Genomic DNA, 18,712 nt, shown 5'->3' on the forward strand with positions numbered 1-18,712 from the left:
GTAAAAAAATGTAATTTTTCAATTTCACTGCCAAGTTGTATCAAAATTAGTGAAACCCCTGGGGGTTTGAAATGTACACTATACCCCTAGATGAATTCCCTGAGGGGTGTAGTTTGCAAAATGGGGTCACTTGTGGGGGGGTTCCACTGTATTGGTGTTTTGGGGGTCTTGCTAATGCGACATAGCACCCACCAACATTCCACCAGAATCTGTGCTGCAAAATCCAAATATCACTCCTTCCCTTCTGAGTCCTGGCACTTTTTGGTCACACATGAGGCATTGCCGTACTCGGGAGAAATTGGGGCACAGATTTTGGGGTGCTTTTTCTCCTTCATACCTTCTGAAAATGAAAAATTTTGAGCCAGAACTGCATTTTTGTGTAAAAAAATTTAATTTTTCATTTTCACTGCCCAGTTGTATCAAAATTGGTGAAACCCCTGGGGGTTTGAAATGTACACTATACCCCTAGATGAATTCCCTGAGGGGTGTAGTTTGCAAAATGGGGTCACTTGTGGGGGGCTTCCACTGTATTGGTGCTTTGGGGGTCTTGCTAATGCGACATAGCACCCACCAACATTCCACCAGAATCTGTGCTGCAAAATCCAAATATCACTCCTTCCCTTCTGAGTCCTGGCACTTTTTGGTCACACATGAGGCATTGCCGTACTCGGGAGAAATTGGGGCACAGATTTTGGGGTGCTTTTTCTCCTTCATACCTTCTGAAAATGAAAAATTTTGAGCCAGAACTGCATTTTTGTGTAAAAAAATTTAATTTTTCATTTTCACTGCCCAGTTGTATCAAAATTGGTGAAACCCCTGGGGGTTTGAAATGTACACTATACCCCTAGATGAATTCCCTGAGGGGTGTAGTTTGCAAAATGGGGTCACTTGTGGGGGGCTTCCACTGTATTGGTGCTTTGGGGGTCTTGCTAATGTGACATAGCACCCACCAACATTCCACCAGAATCTGTGCTGCAAAATCCAAAAATCACTCCTTCCCTTCTGAGTCCTGCCATGCACCCAAATGGTATTTTTTGGTAACATGTGAGACATTGCCGTACTCGGCAGAAATTGGGGCACAGATTTTGGGGTGCTTTTTCTCCTTCATTCCTTGTGAAAATGAAAAATTTTGAGCCAGAACTGCATTTTTGTGTAAAAAATGTAATTTTTCATTTGCACAGCCCAGTTGTATCAAAATTGGTGAAACCCCTGGGGGTTTGAAATGTACACTATACCCCTAGATGAATTCCCTGAGGGGTGTAGTTTGCAAAATGGGGTCACTTGTGGGGGGCTTCCACTGTATTGGTGCTTTGGGGGTCTTGCTAATGCGACATAGCACCCACCAACATTCCACCAGAATCTGAGCTGCAAAATCCAAAAATCACTCCTTCCCTTCTGAGTCCTGCCATGCACCCAAATGGTATTTTTTGGTCACATGTGAGACATTGCTGTACTCGGGAGAAATTGGGGCACAGATTTTGGGGTGCTTTTTCTCCTTCATTCCTTGTGAAAATGAAAAATTTTGAGCCAGAACTGCATTTTTGTGTAAAAAATGTAATTTTTCATTTGCACAGCCCAGTTGTATCAAAATTGGTGAAACCCCTGGGGGTTTGAAATGTACACTATACCCCTAGATGAATTCCCTGAGGGGTGTAGTTTGCAAAATGGGGTCACTTGTGGGGGGGGTTCCACTGTATTGGTGCTTGGGGGGTCTTGCTAATGCGACATAGCACCCACCAACATTCCACCAGAATCTGAGCTGCAAAATCCAAAAATCACTCCTTCCCTTCTGAGTCCTGCCATGCACCCAAATGGTATTTTTTGGTCACATGTGAGACATTGCCGTACTCGGGAGAAATTGGGGCACAGATTTTGGGGGTGCTTTTTCTCCTTCATTCCTTGTGAAAATGAAAAATTTTGAGCCAGAACTGCATTTTTGTGTAAAAAATGTAATTTTTCATTTGCACAGCCCAGTTGTATCAAAATTGGTGAAACCCCTGGGGGTTTGAAATGTACACTATACCCCTAGATGAATTCCCTGAGGGGTGTAGTTTACAAAATGGGGTCACTTGTGGGGGGCTTCCACTGTATTGGTGCTTTGGGGGTCTTGCTAATGCGACATAGCACCCACCAACATTCCACCAGAATCTGAGCTGCAAAATCCAAAAATCACTCCTTCCCTTCTGAGTCCTGCCATGCACTCAAATGGTATTTTTTGGTCACATGTGAGACATTGCCGTACTCGGGAGAAATTGGGGCACAGATTTTGGGGTGCTTTTTCTCCTTCATTCCTTGTGAAAATGAAAAATTTTGAGCCAGAACTGCATTTTTGTGTAAAAAATGTAATTTTTCATTTGCACAGCCCAGTTGTATCAAAATTGGTGAAACCCCTGGGTGTTTGAAATGTACACTATACCCCTAGATGAATTCCCTGAGGGGTGTAGTTTGCAAAATGGGGTCACTTGTGGGGGGGTTCCACTGTATTGGTGCTTGGGGGGTCTTGCTAATGCGACATAGCACCCACCAACATTCCACCAGAATCTGAGCTGCAAAATCCAAAAATCACTCCTTCCCTTCTGAGTCCTGCCATGCACCCAAATGGTATTTTTTGGTCACATGTGAGACATTGCCGTACTCGGGAGAAATTGGGGCACAGATTTTGGGGTGCTTTGTCTCCTTCATTCCTTGTGAAAATGAAAAATTTTGAGCCAGAACTGCATTTTTGTGTAAAAAATTTAATTTTTCATTTTCACTGCCCAGTTGTACCACAATTGGTGAAACCCCTGGGGGTTTGAAATGTACACTATACCCCTATATGAATTCCCTGAGGGGTGTAGTTTGCAAAATGGGGTCACTTGTGGGGGGGTTCCTAAATTTTAGCATCTTATAGTGCCTAGAAACCTACATGGTGCCTAAAAAATAATCTCATAAAAAGGAGGCTCCAAAATCAAGTAGGTGCTCCTTCTATTATGAAGCCTGTGGTTTGGTCAACTTGCACACTAGGGCCACATATAGGATATTTATGAAAACAAAAGAATTGGGGGAATCAAATTTTAGTCACATTTCTCTAGTAAAATCTACTGTGTTCCTTAGAAAAATGTATTAAAATTGCAAATCTGCAAAAAAAATGAAATTTTGAAATTTCACCTACACTTTGTTTTAATTCCTGTGAAACACCTAAAGGGTTAACAAACTTCCAAAATGCTGTTTTGAATACTGTGAGGGGTGCAGTTTTTGAAATGGCATCATTTATGGGGGTGTCTCACATACAAGTCCCTCAAAGTCACATCAGAACTGAACTGGTCCCTAAAAAAATCAGTGTTTGAAATTTTCTTGAAAATTTGAGAATTTGCTATTCATATTGTAAGCCTCCTAGTGTCCAAAAAAATTAAAAGGAAGTTGAAATAATGATGGAAACATAAAGTAGACATATGGTCTATGTTAGTTCTTAACTATTTTGAGTGGTATGATTATTTGTCTCACAAGCAGAAAATTTAACATTTTGCAAATTGCTAAATTTTCCATTTTTTTACGACATTTTGGTATTTTTCACAAAAAAACACAGACTGTATCGACCAAAATTTACCACTAATTTGAAGTACAATGTGTCACGAAAAAACAATCTCAAAATCACTGGGATAAGTAAAAGCAAAAAAAAGTTATCCCCACTTAAGTGAGACATGTCAGATTTGAAAAAAAGGGCTCTGTCAGGAAGGCAAAAACTGGCTCTGTCAGGAAGGGGTTAAGTAAAACCCCACCCAAATCTAATTCTCTATTTGCCAACAGAGAATAGAACTCAAATATTACATATATTTGAACCTATTTCCTGATATTTATTCAGGGTTGTCTACCTGACCCTCTCCTTCAGGGAGAAAATGCTCTGTTCCTGGACTTCCCTGGTAATGTATGATTGCCATCACCTGTGGGGAGCTAGGTAATTTATAAGAAAGGTGTTTCACCACAGGTGATGGCAATCAAATATTCGACTATTCGATTACATACAACCAATCAATTGATCAACACGAATCTTAAAAATACGACACCTTTGTAAACTATCCGCCGTAAAAAAAAAATTGTAGATGAAATACTCCTATTTTGTATTCAAAAAACGAAGACGACTAACTGTATTGCCCAGTTGGGGCCCCCGACAAGTGTCTGTTTCCCTGTAAATATATCCGGTGTACCTATGCAGCTGTACTGTATCTGCATGCAAAGTGCTACGTTACAGTGTTCCAGGGAAAGTATGTATGGTCTGAATGGTATGCGGTCGCTGGGTCGACACTTATTATGTCCGCACACAATAAGTTGACCACTTTTGGTAGACAGGCAAAAGGTTGACACATGAAAAAGGTTGACATGCTTTAGGTCAGCATGGTCAAAAGGTCGACACAAGCAATATGACATGGAAACTGTCACCATAAAAAGGTCGGCTTGAGTTTTGTTTTTTGTTTTTTAAATGTGTTTTTTCATAATTAACCATCCACATGGACATAGAGGGAGAATAAAATAGTGTGACAAGCGTAGCAAGGCACCATACCTGAAGCATGGCGAGCATAGTAAGCCATGGTAGGGGATGTCCATGGTAGGGGATGTCCATGGTACGGGATGTCCATGGTAGGGGATGTCAACATAAGACAAACACAAAAAATTTGAAAAACTCATGTTTATTTACAGTTTCTTATATAGCGCATACGGTACTTGTTTCTTAGCATGGCGCCCACTAAGCAATTTGCTTAGTGAGCTATTCTGCACAGTGAAATCGCATCGCATCGCATGGGCCATTTTAGGGCCATGCGATGCGCGATGCGATGCCATTGTTCTATGTAATTTATTCACTGCTCTCTCACCCCCGGCCATCGCATCGCATCTGCCGCAAAATCGCATGCGATTTTTAATCGCATGCGATCGCATGTCATTTTATAGGGTGTGTGATGCCATGACATTAGGTATACAATAATATGATTGTATGTCCTAAAAAATAGGTTTAACGCACCCCCCCCACTATCCACGCCAACCCGAAGCGTGGCGAGCGCATTGAGCCCCGCGAGGGGCTGCGGAACAGGTCCTCTGACTTTTTCATTACCCCACTATCCACATCGTCGTGGAGTCAATTATATATTCTTGTGGCGAGCCACCGAACCCGAAGCGTGGCGAGCGGATGCAGAAAACATGTAAAGTAATCCGCGTCCCCTCGCGGGGAACGCTGCGCTCACCACGCTTCGGGCTCGGTGGCTCGCTCCGTTCGCCACACTATATAAATTCAACTCCACGCCGACGTGGATAGTGGGGTAAATGTTGTCCCTGTCGAACTAAGACATGTCAACCTTTTTTAGGTGCTGATCTATGGCCTGCTGACCAATAATGGTCAACCTATTGAATGTCATCCTTAATTGGGTCGAGCCTTTGACCTATACCCGTCTTTTAGGAGGTGCATGTTGCTGCATAAAGCCAGGCAGGCTGTAGGCATTCCACCACCACCGGAGGTTTTTCTTTTTCTTCAAAAGATGTAAAAAACTCACTTTTCCGTGGCCCAGTCTCCAGTGGCATGTGGTTCTCTCATTTTTGAGACCCCAGTAGTCAGTGAATGTACTGCATCCTGTCTGGAGGAGTCAAACATGTTCTCCTTTGACTGGGCAAAGATATGGGGCAGTGGCGTAACTATACATTTTGCTCCCCCCTGCAAAAAATGTTTGTGGCACCTCCCCCCCCCCATGCTATTAATAAAAAAAAATATATATATATATATATATATATATATATATATATAAAGATTCCTGAGGGACCCTGCAGCCTCACCCCAGCAGCACAGGCTCATCAATATGATTATAGAACTATATTATGTGTGATATAGTAAATTTCCCCATCCATGGCAGAAGCAGCCCCTACCTGAGATGCTGGTGGCCAGCTCATAGCCACTGTAGCCAGGGGTCTCCTCCTCTTCCTCCCCATTAGGTCTGGCCTCCAGCAGCCGCTTACTCATCCTGAGCCTCAGCCCCTCCACCAGCTCCCCTTCCCCTGCAAGCTTCTCCTTTCTCAAAGAGCGCAAATTCCATGCCTCAGGCAGCACAGCCTGTCCACTCCGTCCCACGTCCACCTCCCGGCGAACAGCCTCCAGCAGCAGGATGGTGTGGCGGGGCTGCTGGCGGAGAGCAGGCGCGCCAGCCGAGGAAGTGAACCCTGCCCCGCGTTCCACTTCCTCCTTCCTCCTAATAGGGAGAGCGCCGCTTTAGCCGACCGCTCTCTCCGCTGTCTCAGGCCGCAGACGCCACTGCCCGGTTGCTAGGTATGCATGTGCCGGCGCCTGGCGCCCCCGCTGCCGTCCGCTCCCCCAAGCGGCAGCGGTGGCTGCCTTACAGTAGCTACTCCACTGATATGGGGCTAAAGCAGGTTGTACAGTCCTTGCTATGGGCAGGCACTATGGAGTAGGAGGGAGTTATTGGAGTCCTTGCATTAAAGTAAGAAAGAGGGTAGACTGCTCGAAAACACATTGGGGAAGATGTATTGTGAGGCGATATGGAGGAGACATGGTATTAGCAAACCTTATGTGTGCTGATACCACTTCTCCTCCCATGTAAGAAAACAGTGATTGCCAGCAAATACCCCAGGCTATTGGTGCCCCTGCCATAACAGCACATAAGTATGCTGGGCGATTATGAACAATGGCACAAATGAGCGTGCAGTAATGACACAAGCCATTTGAGGAATAGGCCTTTAACTTTGTGGGTTATTCATACCTGATCACAGCGGGACGATGTAGCAGAACCCTGAGACCATTTAGCCTCCGCCCAAGACAGAGGGAAAACTCGCCCTGCGCAAGCCTGCAAATGGCTTGTGAAAGTCACCCCGATTGGCATCTAGCTGCAAATCTATTCGCAACTAACAATCAAATGACTTTCTCAGTCTGTGCATAATGCATAATCTACTCTGTCTGTGCAACAGAAAAGGGATGATTGAGGCTGAAGCTAATGTCACACACCCTCGTTGAAAATGTTTGCGCACGCCTGAGTTTTTCTTGACACTCCCAGAAAACGATCGGGTGACACCCATAGAAGGCAACTTCCTGTCAATCAACTTGCGAATGGCTTGCGATCAGAAAGGACACTGGATTTTTGCACTGAGTGGTCTCGCGCCTCATACGTGAATGCTATGATCCGTACACATGCGCAGTCGTTCGATTATAGGAAGCCTGGAAAAATCGCAGGGCTGTGATCAGGTTTTAATAAACCCCTTTGTTCAAAGCTTTATAGTAAAAAGGTGAACTTCACTGCTATTGTTCTTCTTCAGAATATTACATGTCACTCGGACATAGGCATACATTTTGTCACTCAGACATAATCATACTAATGACATTTGTTCATAAACTCACCCATCAACACCTGAGTGAAATATAATAGTGTGAGAGAATCAGAAAGTGAGAGATTTGGTAAGAAATCTCTAGTTTTTTTAAAGCGGCAATCATTGACACTGCAAAACCAGTTTGATTATGTAGTGTAAATGATTGCTGCTTTAAAATAACTGGAGATTTATTACTAAATGTCTCACTTTCTGAATCTCTCATCCTATCAAATTTCATCCTTAGGCCCTTAATCTGATCTGATTGCAGAACAAATTTGTTTGGAAAATGGACAAAACCATGTGCACTGCAGGTGGGGCAGATGTAACATGTATAGAGAGAGTTAGATTTGGGTGGGGTGTGTTGAAACTGAAATCTAAATTGCAGTGCAAAAATAATGCAGCCAGTATTTACCCTGCACAGAAACAAAATAACTTACACAAATCTAACTCTCTCTGCACGTTACATCTGCCCCATCTGCAGTGCACATGGTTTTGCCCATTTTCCAAACTAATTTGTACTGTGATCAGATCTGAATAAAGGCTTTCGTCTTAAAGGCAAGTTGGGCCTGGTTTCCCTTGAGCTCCCTCAGCAGCTCCCTGGGAGGGCTAACATCCGACTTTTTTTTACATGCGATAAATCGCAACCAACTGGGTAAAACTGTGTTGTACTGCAGGTGGGGCAGATGTAACATCTGCTAAGAGATTTACTGTAGATTTGAGTGGGGTGTGTTCAAACTAAAATCTAAATTGTAGTGTAAAAATAAAGCTGTCTAACATCTGTGGGTTACTGTAAATGTATAATCAGACAGCATTTACCCTGCAAAGAAACAATATAAATGTATTTTCCACCCTTGCATGATAACCCTTCCAGATACAAAGGTAAACGTCAATTTTGCTTTACTTGCAAACATGAATCAAGTCCCGTGTTGCACAATAACTTGGTGTAGGTATTAATGCAAAATAAGAAAAATAAAGGAAACACAAAACAGGAATTGGAATGATAAGGGAAACATCTGCTATTGATTCATAAAAAGTCATTGACCACTTCTCTCTTTTATACACTATGGCCCTTATTCTGGTTCACTCACAAAGGTAAATTCCTTCTCAAAACAATGTGCACTGCAGGTGGGGCAGATGTAACTTGTGCAGAGAGAATTAGATTTCAGTGGGGTTTTACTTCAAAGTGAGATCTATATTGCAGTGTAGAAATAAAGCAGTCAGTATTTCCGTGCACAGAGACAAAATAACTTCCCCAAATCTAATTCTCTCTGCACATGTTACATCTGCCCCACCTGCAGTGCACATGGTTTTGTCCATTTAAGAAGGAATTTGCCTTTGCGAGTGAAACAGAATAAGGACCTATGTGTAGCTAAGGTTATCCCATTTCTATTGGTCATGGTGGTATAGCTGGCATCCCTCTTGTATGTTCATCCTCAGGTACTGTCTTTGTGCATGCCTTCGATTATACATTTGCAGGCCAATGGACACATGTGTAAATAATGTACCAATCTCATAAGATTCTAGCTTTTTGCTGGGACAGGCCGCTATCAGAGCCTGCATCCTGTCAAAATTTGCAAGATAATTAATTCTCACTTTGTGAATTACGGTGACATTTTAGCGCAATTTGTGAAAAATATAGCCCTTTATCTTTTGGGTGTTTTTCTGTTCTATAATATTTCATATTCTAACTTTGCAGGTAGAAGTGTAGCATAGTTTTATTTGCTATGACTAGGATTCAGTCACCTGCAGGTATTAGTGAATGTGTATCTCTCTACATATATCTGTCTGCTTAGGGATGCAGTTAAAATCTCGGCGTTCAGAATCCCGAAGCCGGAATCCCGACCACCGAAATCCCAACACTTTCTCCCCCCGTGGGTGTCCACGACACCCCTGGAGGGAGAATAAATTAGCCTGCAGAGCGTAGAGAGGCACCGGGCCCGCTGCGTGGTGAGCTCAGCCAGCCCACAAGGGGGTGGGGGGGTGATCCACGTCCCCCCTTGTCGGGATTTCGGCGGTCGGGATTCCGGCGTCGGGATTTTGAACGCCGGAATCCCGACCGCCGGGATTTCATACTGAATCCGTCTGCTTACTAGGTATTTGCCACTATAGCTGATTAACGGCTAAGCAACAAAAGCAGACACAACACAGAATTTGTTTTCTAAGTGTCATGCCACAGCCGGGGGACACTTTTTACATAAGGTCCCTCGGCCGTTCCATGAGCACCGTGGCTGGTCAGCCTTGGAAGGGGTACCTGGAGGAGTGGGGACCCCCCCAATAAAGGGGTCCCCCCCAGGCTTCACCCGTCCAGGGCTAAAGCCCGGGGCTGTCACCAGAGTCCCTGGCCAGTGGACCCTGGCCTGAGAGGGTTAAATCTTTCAATCCTAACATTGCTTTATACAGGAGAACTACAAGTGCCAGCAAACCTCCCCCGCAGGCTGGGACTTGGAGAACCACAAGTCACAGCATTAATGGGCCAGCTGGGACTTGTAGTCCACCTGTAAAAAGAATGTTAAAAGAAAACACACACACAGTTTTTTTTCCCCCTGTATTTTTGGAACCAGGACCGGTCCAAGAGTCCGGGGCTAGTTTTAGAAATATGGGGGACCCCTACGCTTTTTGTCCCCCGTATTTTTGGAACCAGGTCCAGCTCAATGAGCCCGGGGCTGGTTATGCTAAGGAGGGGGGACCCCACGCAATTTTTTCCCCAGAAAAAAACACTTTAACACATTTTTTACCACAGGACCATGCACAGATCTCAACTCGCATATCAGAACCTGGTCTGATTTTTTGGCGAATTTCAGACACATTTCCCACATTCGCATCTCATTAAATATGCAAATTGTATACTTTTCAATGGGAAAACATCTGGATGCGAGTTCCGGTGCAAGTTAAAATCGCACTTCTAAAAGTGCGATTTCGCGTCAAAATCATCGATTTTTGCCATTTTTCGCAGCTCATTAAATATGTGAAAAGGGGATTTCGGCCGTCTTTCGCAAAAATTTCGCAAATTAAAACAAATCGACTCCTATTAAATGTCACCCATGATGTCTGATGTGTGCCACTCTCCCATTCAGCAGTCTCCTCAGCCCAAGTGTGACCCCCTCCTGCCAATCATTGGTGCCTGTAATTAAGGTGTTATCTACCTACTCCACAGGCACTCTGCTCAATCATAATCATAATCACTTTATTGGCCATGTATACTAGGAATTTGTTGTGGATACAGTGCAGTTTCAAGCATGGTACAAGAGGGATAACAGGACATAGATACATTGCATCTATTGCCCATACAGATGTCAATTCATGTCAATGTTATGATTGGCAAGGTTAGACAGAGCAGTTAGGTGTTTAGATTAGCAGTATCTTAGAGTACATTGTTCAATAGTTTAATAGCTATCGGGAAGAAGCTTTTGCGGTTCTTGATGACTTGGCAGGGATGGACCTGAAGTGTCTACCCGATGGGAGAATATCAAACAAGCTATGGCCAGGGTGGAGTTTGTCCGCCACAATCTTCCCAGCTCGTGACCCTACTTACATATTGTTCCATTACAGGGGGAGGTCCATCCCAATTATCCTCTCTGCTGTCCTCACCGCTTTTTGCAGGCTTCGTTTGTCACATTCATTGGTCCCTCCATACCAGATTGTAATAGAGGAGCATAGAACGGACTCCACGATAGCAGTGTAAAAGAGCTGCAGCAGCTCCTGCGGAATGTTGAATTTTTTCATTTGCCTCAGGAAGAACAGCCTGTTGGGCCTTTTTGACAATGGAAGTTATGATGGGCTCCTATCTGAGCTTACAACAGATTTTTGTCCCTAGGATCTGCACTATATATATATATATATATATATATATATATATATATACTATAGTCTATGCAGCCAAGACTTTCTGGCTGCGATACGGGAGCGCGCATCGGGATCCCATCGGGATCGCAAGGGTTAAAACCCATACAATTTGCATGAGATCCAGATGAGATTTTGACTATATAGTCAATATCTCATGCACATTGTACATGTGTGTACACACCATTACACATTGTTGACAAATCAAGACAGAGCACAGTACTTTGTCCCTTTTACCATTCCCTGTTCTGCCCACCTGCCTGCCCCATGCCTACTCAGATCTCCCACTTAACTCCCCTCTTAGGGGAGGAAGCTAAGATATCGGCAACTACAGTGCAGTATGGATTGCATTGTGTGAAATGAACATAGTAATTGCATGTTTTCTTTATTGTGTTCTAGTTTTACCATAATGCAATCCTACTGCTACTGTACAATAAATCACCATTCATTAGAAACTAGCATCTAATTTGTATTTTTGGAGTGTACAGTAGTGGTTTTAAGTTGTCTGTCAAACTATAAACAGGATATAGGAAAGTGTACAGTAAAGACAAGACAGAAATACAATTGAGAACAATACAAGTCACGGAAGGGTCAGTTTTGCTGTCTAGATGCTACGTGCTAAGAGGGCTATTTATTGTTTCTGCATTTACAATAGATTGCTTTCGTACAGTTTGCTGACTTCATTTAATTAAACAGTTTTCAAAATGTATTTTTGTGCCAATGTTCAACCTTTCAGAAATTCTACATCCACTGATTCATGTAAAAGCAAAATAAAACCCTCAGAGGTTGATTCTGAGTCACACACAAAGTGACTGTAGTTGCTGGAAGCAGTGGAAATATGTTTTACTAATTTATGCTAATGAGAGTGTCTGTTCATCTAATGTAGGGGATTGTGTGTGTGCAAGGAGGAACCTGCTGTATCTGCACTTGCACTAGCCCCAAGCTAGATGTAAGGGATCCATCAGAAATGGGCTTTTATTGTCCATATGCAGGATGAAGAATCACACAAATTCTCTGTCAGTACTCCCACAAGGCAGGTTGGTTGTGTGAATTCATTTTGCCATTTTACCCTTTGGGTTCTACAGGGACCGAAGAGGATGTGATCTACACTGGAGTAGGTGAGTATTGGATTTTTTTTCATGCAGTACCACATGCATTACTACATGGACAAGGGGACTGGTTTACATTACAAATAGGTGAGTATGTATGTACTGTAGGTATGTTAAACTTTTACTTTCTAAGGTGTCTGTGTGTATTAGTCCTGCTGTGGAACTACCGGTCAAAATGGGCCCTTTAATGCCTTGCATGAAGGTACTGGTGATTCTCCAAGTAACTGCATGAGGGAGAGGCTTGCTGCGTCTTATTGTTCCACAGCTGAACCCAATTTTATTTATCATATTCTTTTTAGACAAAAAGCTATCAACCCCACACCCAGGAATATAAAAAGGTAAAATGCACAGAAAGATTTAGGATATGTGCAGGAGAATGTAGGACTTGAAACCAGTGGACAGGGACACACTGATCAAAACAGAAAACTGAATGTCCCAAGGCGCAGTCTAGAAGTCTTTGCAGCCTCCATGTTAATGCAGGGTCACTGGAATATCTCCTTGTGTAAGGATCTGTAGCTAAAAGAATAGCATTGATGGAGCTTGACTCCGGATGAAGAACCATGATGAATTATATCAATTTCTTCACAGTTAATGAATTAGCGTGATATATAGGGGGGGAAATTGATGGCGTACCGAACTCACAGATATATTAGTGAGATCCCGTGTATCAAGGTATATTTTAAGGGATCACCTTATGTGTTGACATCAACATGTATGGCTGGCGTACCGGTACTCACTAGAAAATATCTCTGTATCCTCCTATAAAGGTTTCTTTGGATCTGCTCACTTCTTTAGCGTTTCGTATATATAAGTTCCAATAGAGAAATGTTGTACGCCGAAAAAGAAAGTGGCATATATAAAAATTCGGTACTTGTTTCCTAGCACGGCGCCCGTCGTAGGTGATCGCATACCTTAACTTAAGGTAGGCGATGGACGCGACCAACGCGATTTTAGGGCTATTTTTAGCCTTTTCCCCAACAATTAAAAAATCGCGTCCATCGCGTACATCAGTGGTAGCCAACCCAGTAGCGCACGCAGGGGGGGTTTCTGAGTACCCAGAAACCCCCCAGGAGTCTAAGGGCCCTAGGCTGAAAGCTGAGGGTCCCCTCTTTCCATACATACAAGTATTTTAAAAATCGGCCCTTGGGAACCGGAGATATCTGACTTCAAAGTAGTGGTCCCCATCCAAGCCTGTTAATTGCTCTTCCCAGTCAGATATTTCAGGTTCTGTCTGACTTAGAGTTTTTGTGAGGGTATATTCCAAAAGATGGGACTCTCCCCCTTTGATGGACACTAGTAGCTTGGCTCTACTTTTCCCAGAACCAGAGATATCAGCCTTCGAGCAGCTGGTTACTGCTCCAGCTCCACACACCTGGTATGTAGTTTTATATCCTCGTTGGCAGATTGCTCTGCCTCCTGAACTCTGATCTCCTAGTCACCAATACCGTTTGGTAGGTGGGATCCTCTAGTTTGTAATTCCATTAAAATATAAGAAATCTATTTCAGGGAACTGGAGATATCTGCAGTCAAGCAAGCTGTCCTCCCACCAGAAAATTATGAATAATAAGCCCACTCCACTATTCACCCCTCCTCTGCATATTAAACATCCTCTACCACCCTGGAAGTTATGTATCAGGGCCCCTTCATTCAGCCCAATGCCCCCTTCTCCCACCCCATCTCCCACCATCTGTGCAGTAAAGGGGTAATTAGTGGAAATTACTGATCCAGGCCCTACATGCTGAGCAGTTGATATAATACCCCCTACCACCCGGGGGACATCAAAGCTTCCTCCACCCCTACCACTGGAGGATCGGTAGGTGCCCCAATACATTGCTATGCCCAGGGGTCTACACTGCTGTTGACGCCCATGTATGTATGTATGTGTATGTATATATATATATATATATATAATTTTTTTAAGAATTATTATTATTTATATACATTTGGTCTATCTATAATACTTTAACTGACCCGGCATATACTGGGTCACCTAAGTGTCCATCTCCGTGCTTTGCTCCGCCCCTCTGGAAACCCCCTTCTGAAAATCCTGCGTTTGCCACTGCAACCCTAGCCCTCGAGAGCTACCAACAGTTCACATTTTCCAGACAACCTAGCTGCTGCACAGCTGCACTCATTAATCACTGACACATTTTAAAAGATACACAGATGGAGCTAATTAGCTCACTTGTGATTCTGTGAGGAGACCTGCAAAACATGCACTGTTGGTAGCTCTTGAGGACTAGGGTTGGCTACCCCAGGCGTACATCGTGTCCATCGCATGCCTTAAGTTATGCGATGCGACCAATGCGATGGACGCGATTTTACATAGGGAACAATGTTAAATGGGCCAATGGACCCGATTTTTCATTGTATACCCACCCTTATGGGTATTTTACATGACAAATGCCCCCCATTGTTAACGCCACCCCACGATGAACACCAACCCTAAGCGTGGCGAGTGCAGTGAGCCCTCAAGGGGCAGCGGTACGCGTCCTCCGACCTTTTCATACCCCCACTATCCACTTCGGCGTGGAGTTGATTTTAAAAATAAAAATTGGGGTCTGGGGGCCATTTAACATTGGGGCCAATGTAAAATCGGGTCTCAGGTACCATTTTACATTGATTCCAATGTAAAAATCATTTTGATTGCGTTGATCGCATTGCATGCGATTTGGTTGCATGTGATGCGATCATCGAGATTTTTGGGGTCCAGATGGATACAATTTTTATCGCTGGCGCCGTGCTAGGAAACAGAGTGCAGGATAAACCACTAAAGCGTACCAAACTCACAGGAGAATGTGTATCACTGTGTACATAAAGGTTTATTTATGGGATATCACCTCCAGTGGACAAACCAACAATGTAACAAATGCTTACCGTTACATACAGCACAATAGGAGATAAACACATGTAGCAGTTTCTTTAATTGTATTCATTTGTATTCTCCCATACTGTAGTTGATGGACTCACCAATGGTATGATATACAAATGGAAAGGAACCATCTTAATGGCACACTTATTTATTTAAAAAATGTAAACTAAAAACATGTGGATAAAATTCTAAAAAACACTGTACCAGATTAGTGGCCGAAAAGTGGACAAGGCCACATCCCAGGTTAACAGCTCAGTCACTCTGATTTCCAACGCATTTTAACAGCTCCTACTGTCTTTTTGAAGGCTGAAAAAGACAGCAGGAGCCAGGAGCCGGGAGCAGCTCATTAGATATTCATATATTCACTACACACTGGTCCCGATCATTAAATATGCAGGAGCAGGACCAGTGCAGAGGCTCCCTATCCCAGTCCCCTGCCAGCTCTCCCGGGGCTCTCCCTGTGTCCCTGCCAGACCTCCTTTACCCCCACAGTGTCTGGTGCAGGTAGGGAGGCTTCCATCTCCCTGCCTGCCGCTGTCCCCCGGCTCCCTGCGGCATTCGCTGGGGGGGGTTAATATTTGCCACCAGGGGAAGCGAGCCCCTGAGGTGTTGAATAGGATGAGAGGGAGGGCTGGCAGCGAATGCACCAGCTCTCCGGAACCCAGCAGCTGTTCAAAATAGGAAATGACATTGAAAAGTATTTTAATCAATGAAGTACAACTTGAATAAGCTAATGGAATACACTGATAAAGATTTGTAGAAAGTACAAAATTCAAAATATAAGATACACTACTCACAGAATCAATAATTTAACCAATTATTCATCCTACACATGAGAGTACCAATTAAGATAACCTTATGTCAGAATGACAATATACAGATGTAGCGCAGCTCATTCAATCCCAGCGCCCGCCAGATCCCTTTCACTGGCAAGCGCCGGTGATAGGGACTGGGAAACGCATGCGTCTCACGCGCACGCGCATCCCAGTATCACAGCGGCTGGGCAGCTTCTCCCTGCCCATCTCCGCTTCAGGGAGATGCTGCCCAGTTCGGGGGGGTCGGGGCAGCGAGGGGGACTGGCGGCGACGGCGGGGGAGGTGGCGGGACCGGCGGCGGGGACCGGCGGCAGGCTCCGTTGCCAAGGGGCGCGCGAGCATCTCGTGCGTGCGTGCCCCTGGCGGTAGCCGGCCGCTGGTGGGGCTCACGATAGAATCGCCAGCCCCTGCAAAGAAGACCCCCGCTACATCTGTATTTGTGGGCACAGGTACTGGTACCACTGGGATATATTGAAGCTGCTATGAGTGATGTGTGGTACAGTGTATATACTTGAAAGGGAGAAAAGAAAGACTCTCTTTTTTGTTGGGGCACTCTTTAGTAAAGTTTAGTAAGTTTTTTTTTGGTGTCAAAACGGATCTGAAACGGGATTCCTCCCCCCTCCCCCCTGGGCAGCGCAGGGAGGGGAATAATCGCGCTGGGGGCAGGGGATCCCTACAGTGTATGTTATATCAGTGGCAGGGTCCCTGCAGCTACTAGTTCCCATACACTGCAGGGACCCCGCCACTGATATAACATACACTGTAGGGACCCCCTGCGCTGCACTGCCCAGGTAGGATATGTGCTGTGGGGCTGGAGGACCCCCGGGCAGCCTTTCTCCCCCCTCGCCCCCCCTGTCCATACCGTGCTGTTTTGCGGGAGGACCCCCGGGCAGCCTATCTCCTCCCTCGCCCCCCCCCCCCCCCTCCCGGGACAGAGACGGAGTTCTGTAGATAGCCGGCTCCTGTCCTGCAGTGATTGTTGCTGCTCCTGTCCTGTGGCTCCTGTCCTGCTCCCAGGCTCACATTCAGTCCTGCTCCCACTCTGGCCCCTGTCTTGGGGGTGGAAGAGACGCTGCCCGCGGGTCCTCCGGCAAAACTGATTAATTTATTGGGGGGGGGGGGGCAGCAGTGACACCGGGACTCCGGATCCCGACATCCTGACCACGCCACTACCCAGCCCACCATGGCAACCATCTACAACAATGCTGTCATCATGCCAACGGCAGAGCAGCCTAAACAAGTGACATAATTTATTGGGGGGGGGAATTAATCAATTTTTGACATAAATTATGTCACTTGTTTAGGCTGCTCTGCGGTTGCCACGATGACAGCATTGTTGTAGATGGTTGCCATGATGGGCTGGGAAGTGGCGTGGTCAGGATGTCGGGACCAGAGTCCCGCTGTCACTGCTGCTCCCAGCCACCGCTCACTCGCTGGGTGTCCTTCTCCCTCTATACGTGCACACCTCTCCTCCGTTGGCCAGTGCAGGACGCCGCACGAGTCCTGTCCCCCGCCCCCCCCCCCCCCCGCACGAGTCCTGTTCGAGTCCAGCTTTGCGGGAGGACCCCCCGACCCCCCACCCCATGGAGCCTGGACCGGCCACAGTGCTCAGAGTAGCAGGACTGAATGTGAGCCATTTTCACTATCGCTTTTACACCGCAAACCTGTTTTAGACCAGGTATTTAGATGCGGTGTGAAAGGGGGTAAACTTCCTCTGACCCGTTTTAAAAAACGTTTTAAATACCTGGTCTAAAGCAGGTTTTGTGGGCTGAAAGCAGCATAAGTGTATATGTTGTTGTCCACACTCACTTAGATCCGGATCCTAAGTTATGTGTGTTGGCTTCACATTATCTCTGCCCTAACCTTGAATCTCAAGCAGTTTTATTGAATTTTTATCACAAGTTGTTTGTATGTGATTTTGGCCGAATAAAGGTTTTTGAAGGAAGATAAAAAAAACCTTGATATATGTTATACAACACATCTTACCGTGATTACGGGTACGCACCCCATCCTTAAGACACCTTGATATATTTGACTGAATGTCACCCATTTTAGATACCTTGATGCACTTGATTTAACATCGTCTTATAGTGTGTGGGGTACACCATGTGTCGACCCACTGTACTCTATTTCCCCATTTTGTGAAATTATACCACACATTGGGGTTTATTCTAGTTCATTCTTTCTGACAAAATCCTTCTTAGATGGACAAAACCATGTGCACTGCAGGGGGGCAGATGTAACATGTGCAGAGAGAATTAGATTTGGGTGAGTTATTTTGTTTCTGTGCAGGGAAAATACTGACAGCATGATTTTACACTTCAATATAGATCTCACTTTGAAGAAAAACCCCACCCAAATCTAATTCTCTCTGCACAAGTTACATCTGCCCCACCCGCAGTGCACATGGTTTTGTCCATCTAAGAAGGATTTTGTCAGAAAGAATGGACTAGAATAACCCCCATTGTGTGTTTTTTTTCTCTTTTTTTTCCACCTGTATACAGACACCAACGGACAAAACTGAAAAAAAAAGGAGAAAAATGTCCCATTCCTGGAGTCCATAGTAAAGCTAGAAAGGGGAGTATTCCATTCCCCCCCCCCCCCCCCATCTTAATATATCCCATAGTATGTCCATAGTATGTACAGAGTATTTCTCACCCTTTTTTGTTAGTTCTCTCCTAAGGATCTAGGGGTAGATCCTTTAATACTCAGATAGGCAAACCTTTATTCATAATAGTTCC

At 44.8% G+C, this 18,712-nt stretch overlaps 1 protein-coding gene across 2 annotated transcripts in view; it reads right to left on the reverse strand.

Annotated features, from left to right (window-relative positions):
• Positions 1-6,251, reverse strand: part of TFEC (transcription factor EC) — a 74,434-nt gene extending 68,183 nt beyond the window's left edge. For both annotated transcript variants that reach the window (XM_083182785.1, XM_083182787.1), the window contains exon 1: positions 5,887-6,251. In XM_083182785.1, coding sequence (XP_083038911.1) covers positions 5,887-5,949 — 63 coding nt within the window. In that variant the 5' untranslated portion in view covers positions 5,950-6,251. The remainder of the gene's footprint in view (positions 1-5,886) is intronic.
• Between the last annotated feature and the right edge of the window lie 12,461 nt (positions 6,252-18,712).

This window comes from Crinia signifera, chromosome 4, assembly GCF_055691185.1.
Source record: "Crinia signifera chromosome 4, ASM5569118v1, whole genome shotgun sequence".
In the NCBI taxonomy this organism is placed as follows: domain Eukaryota; kingdom Metazoa; phylum Chordata; class Amphibia; order Anura; family Myobatrachidae; genus Crinia; species Crinia signifera.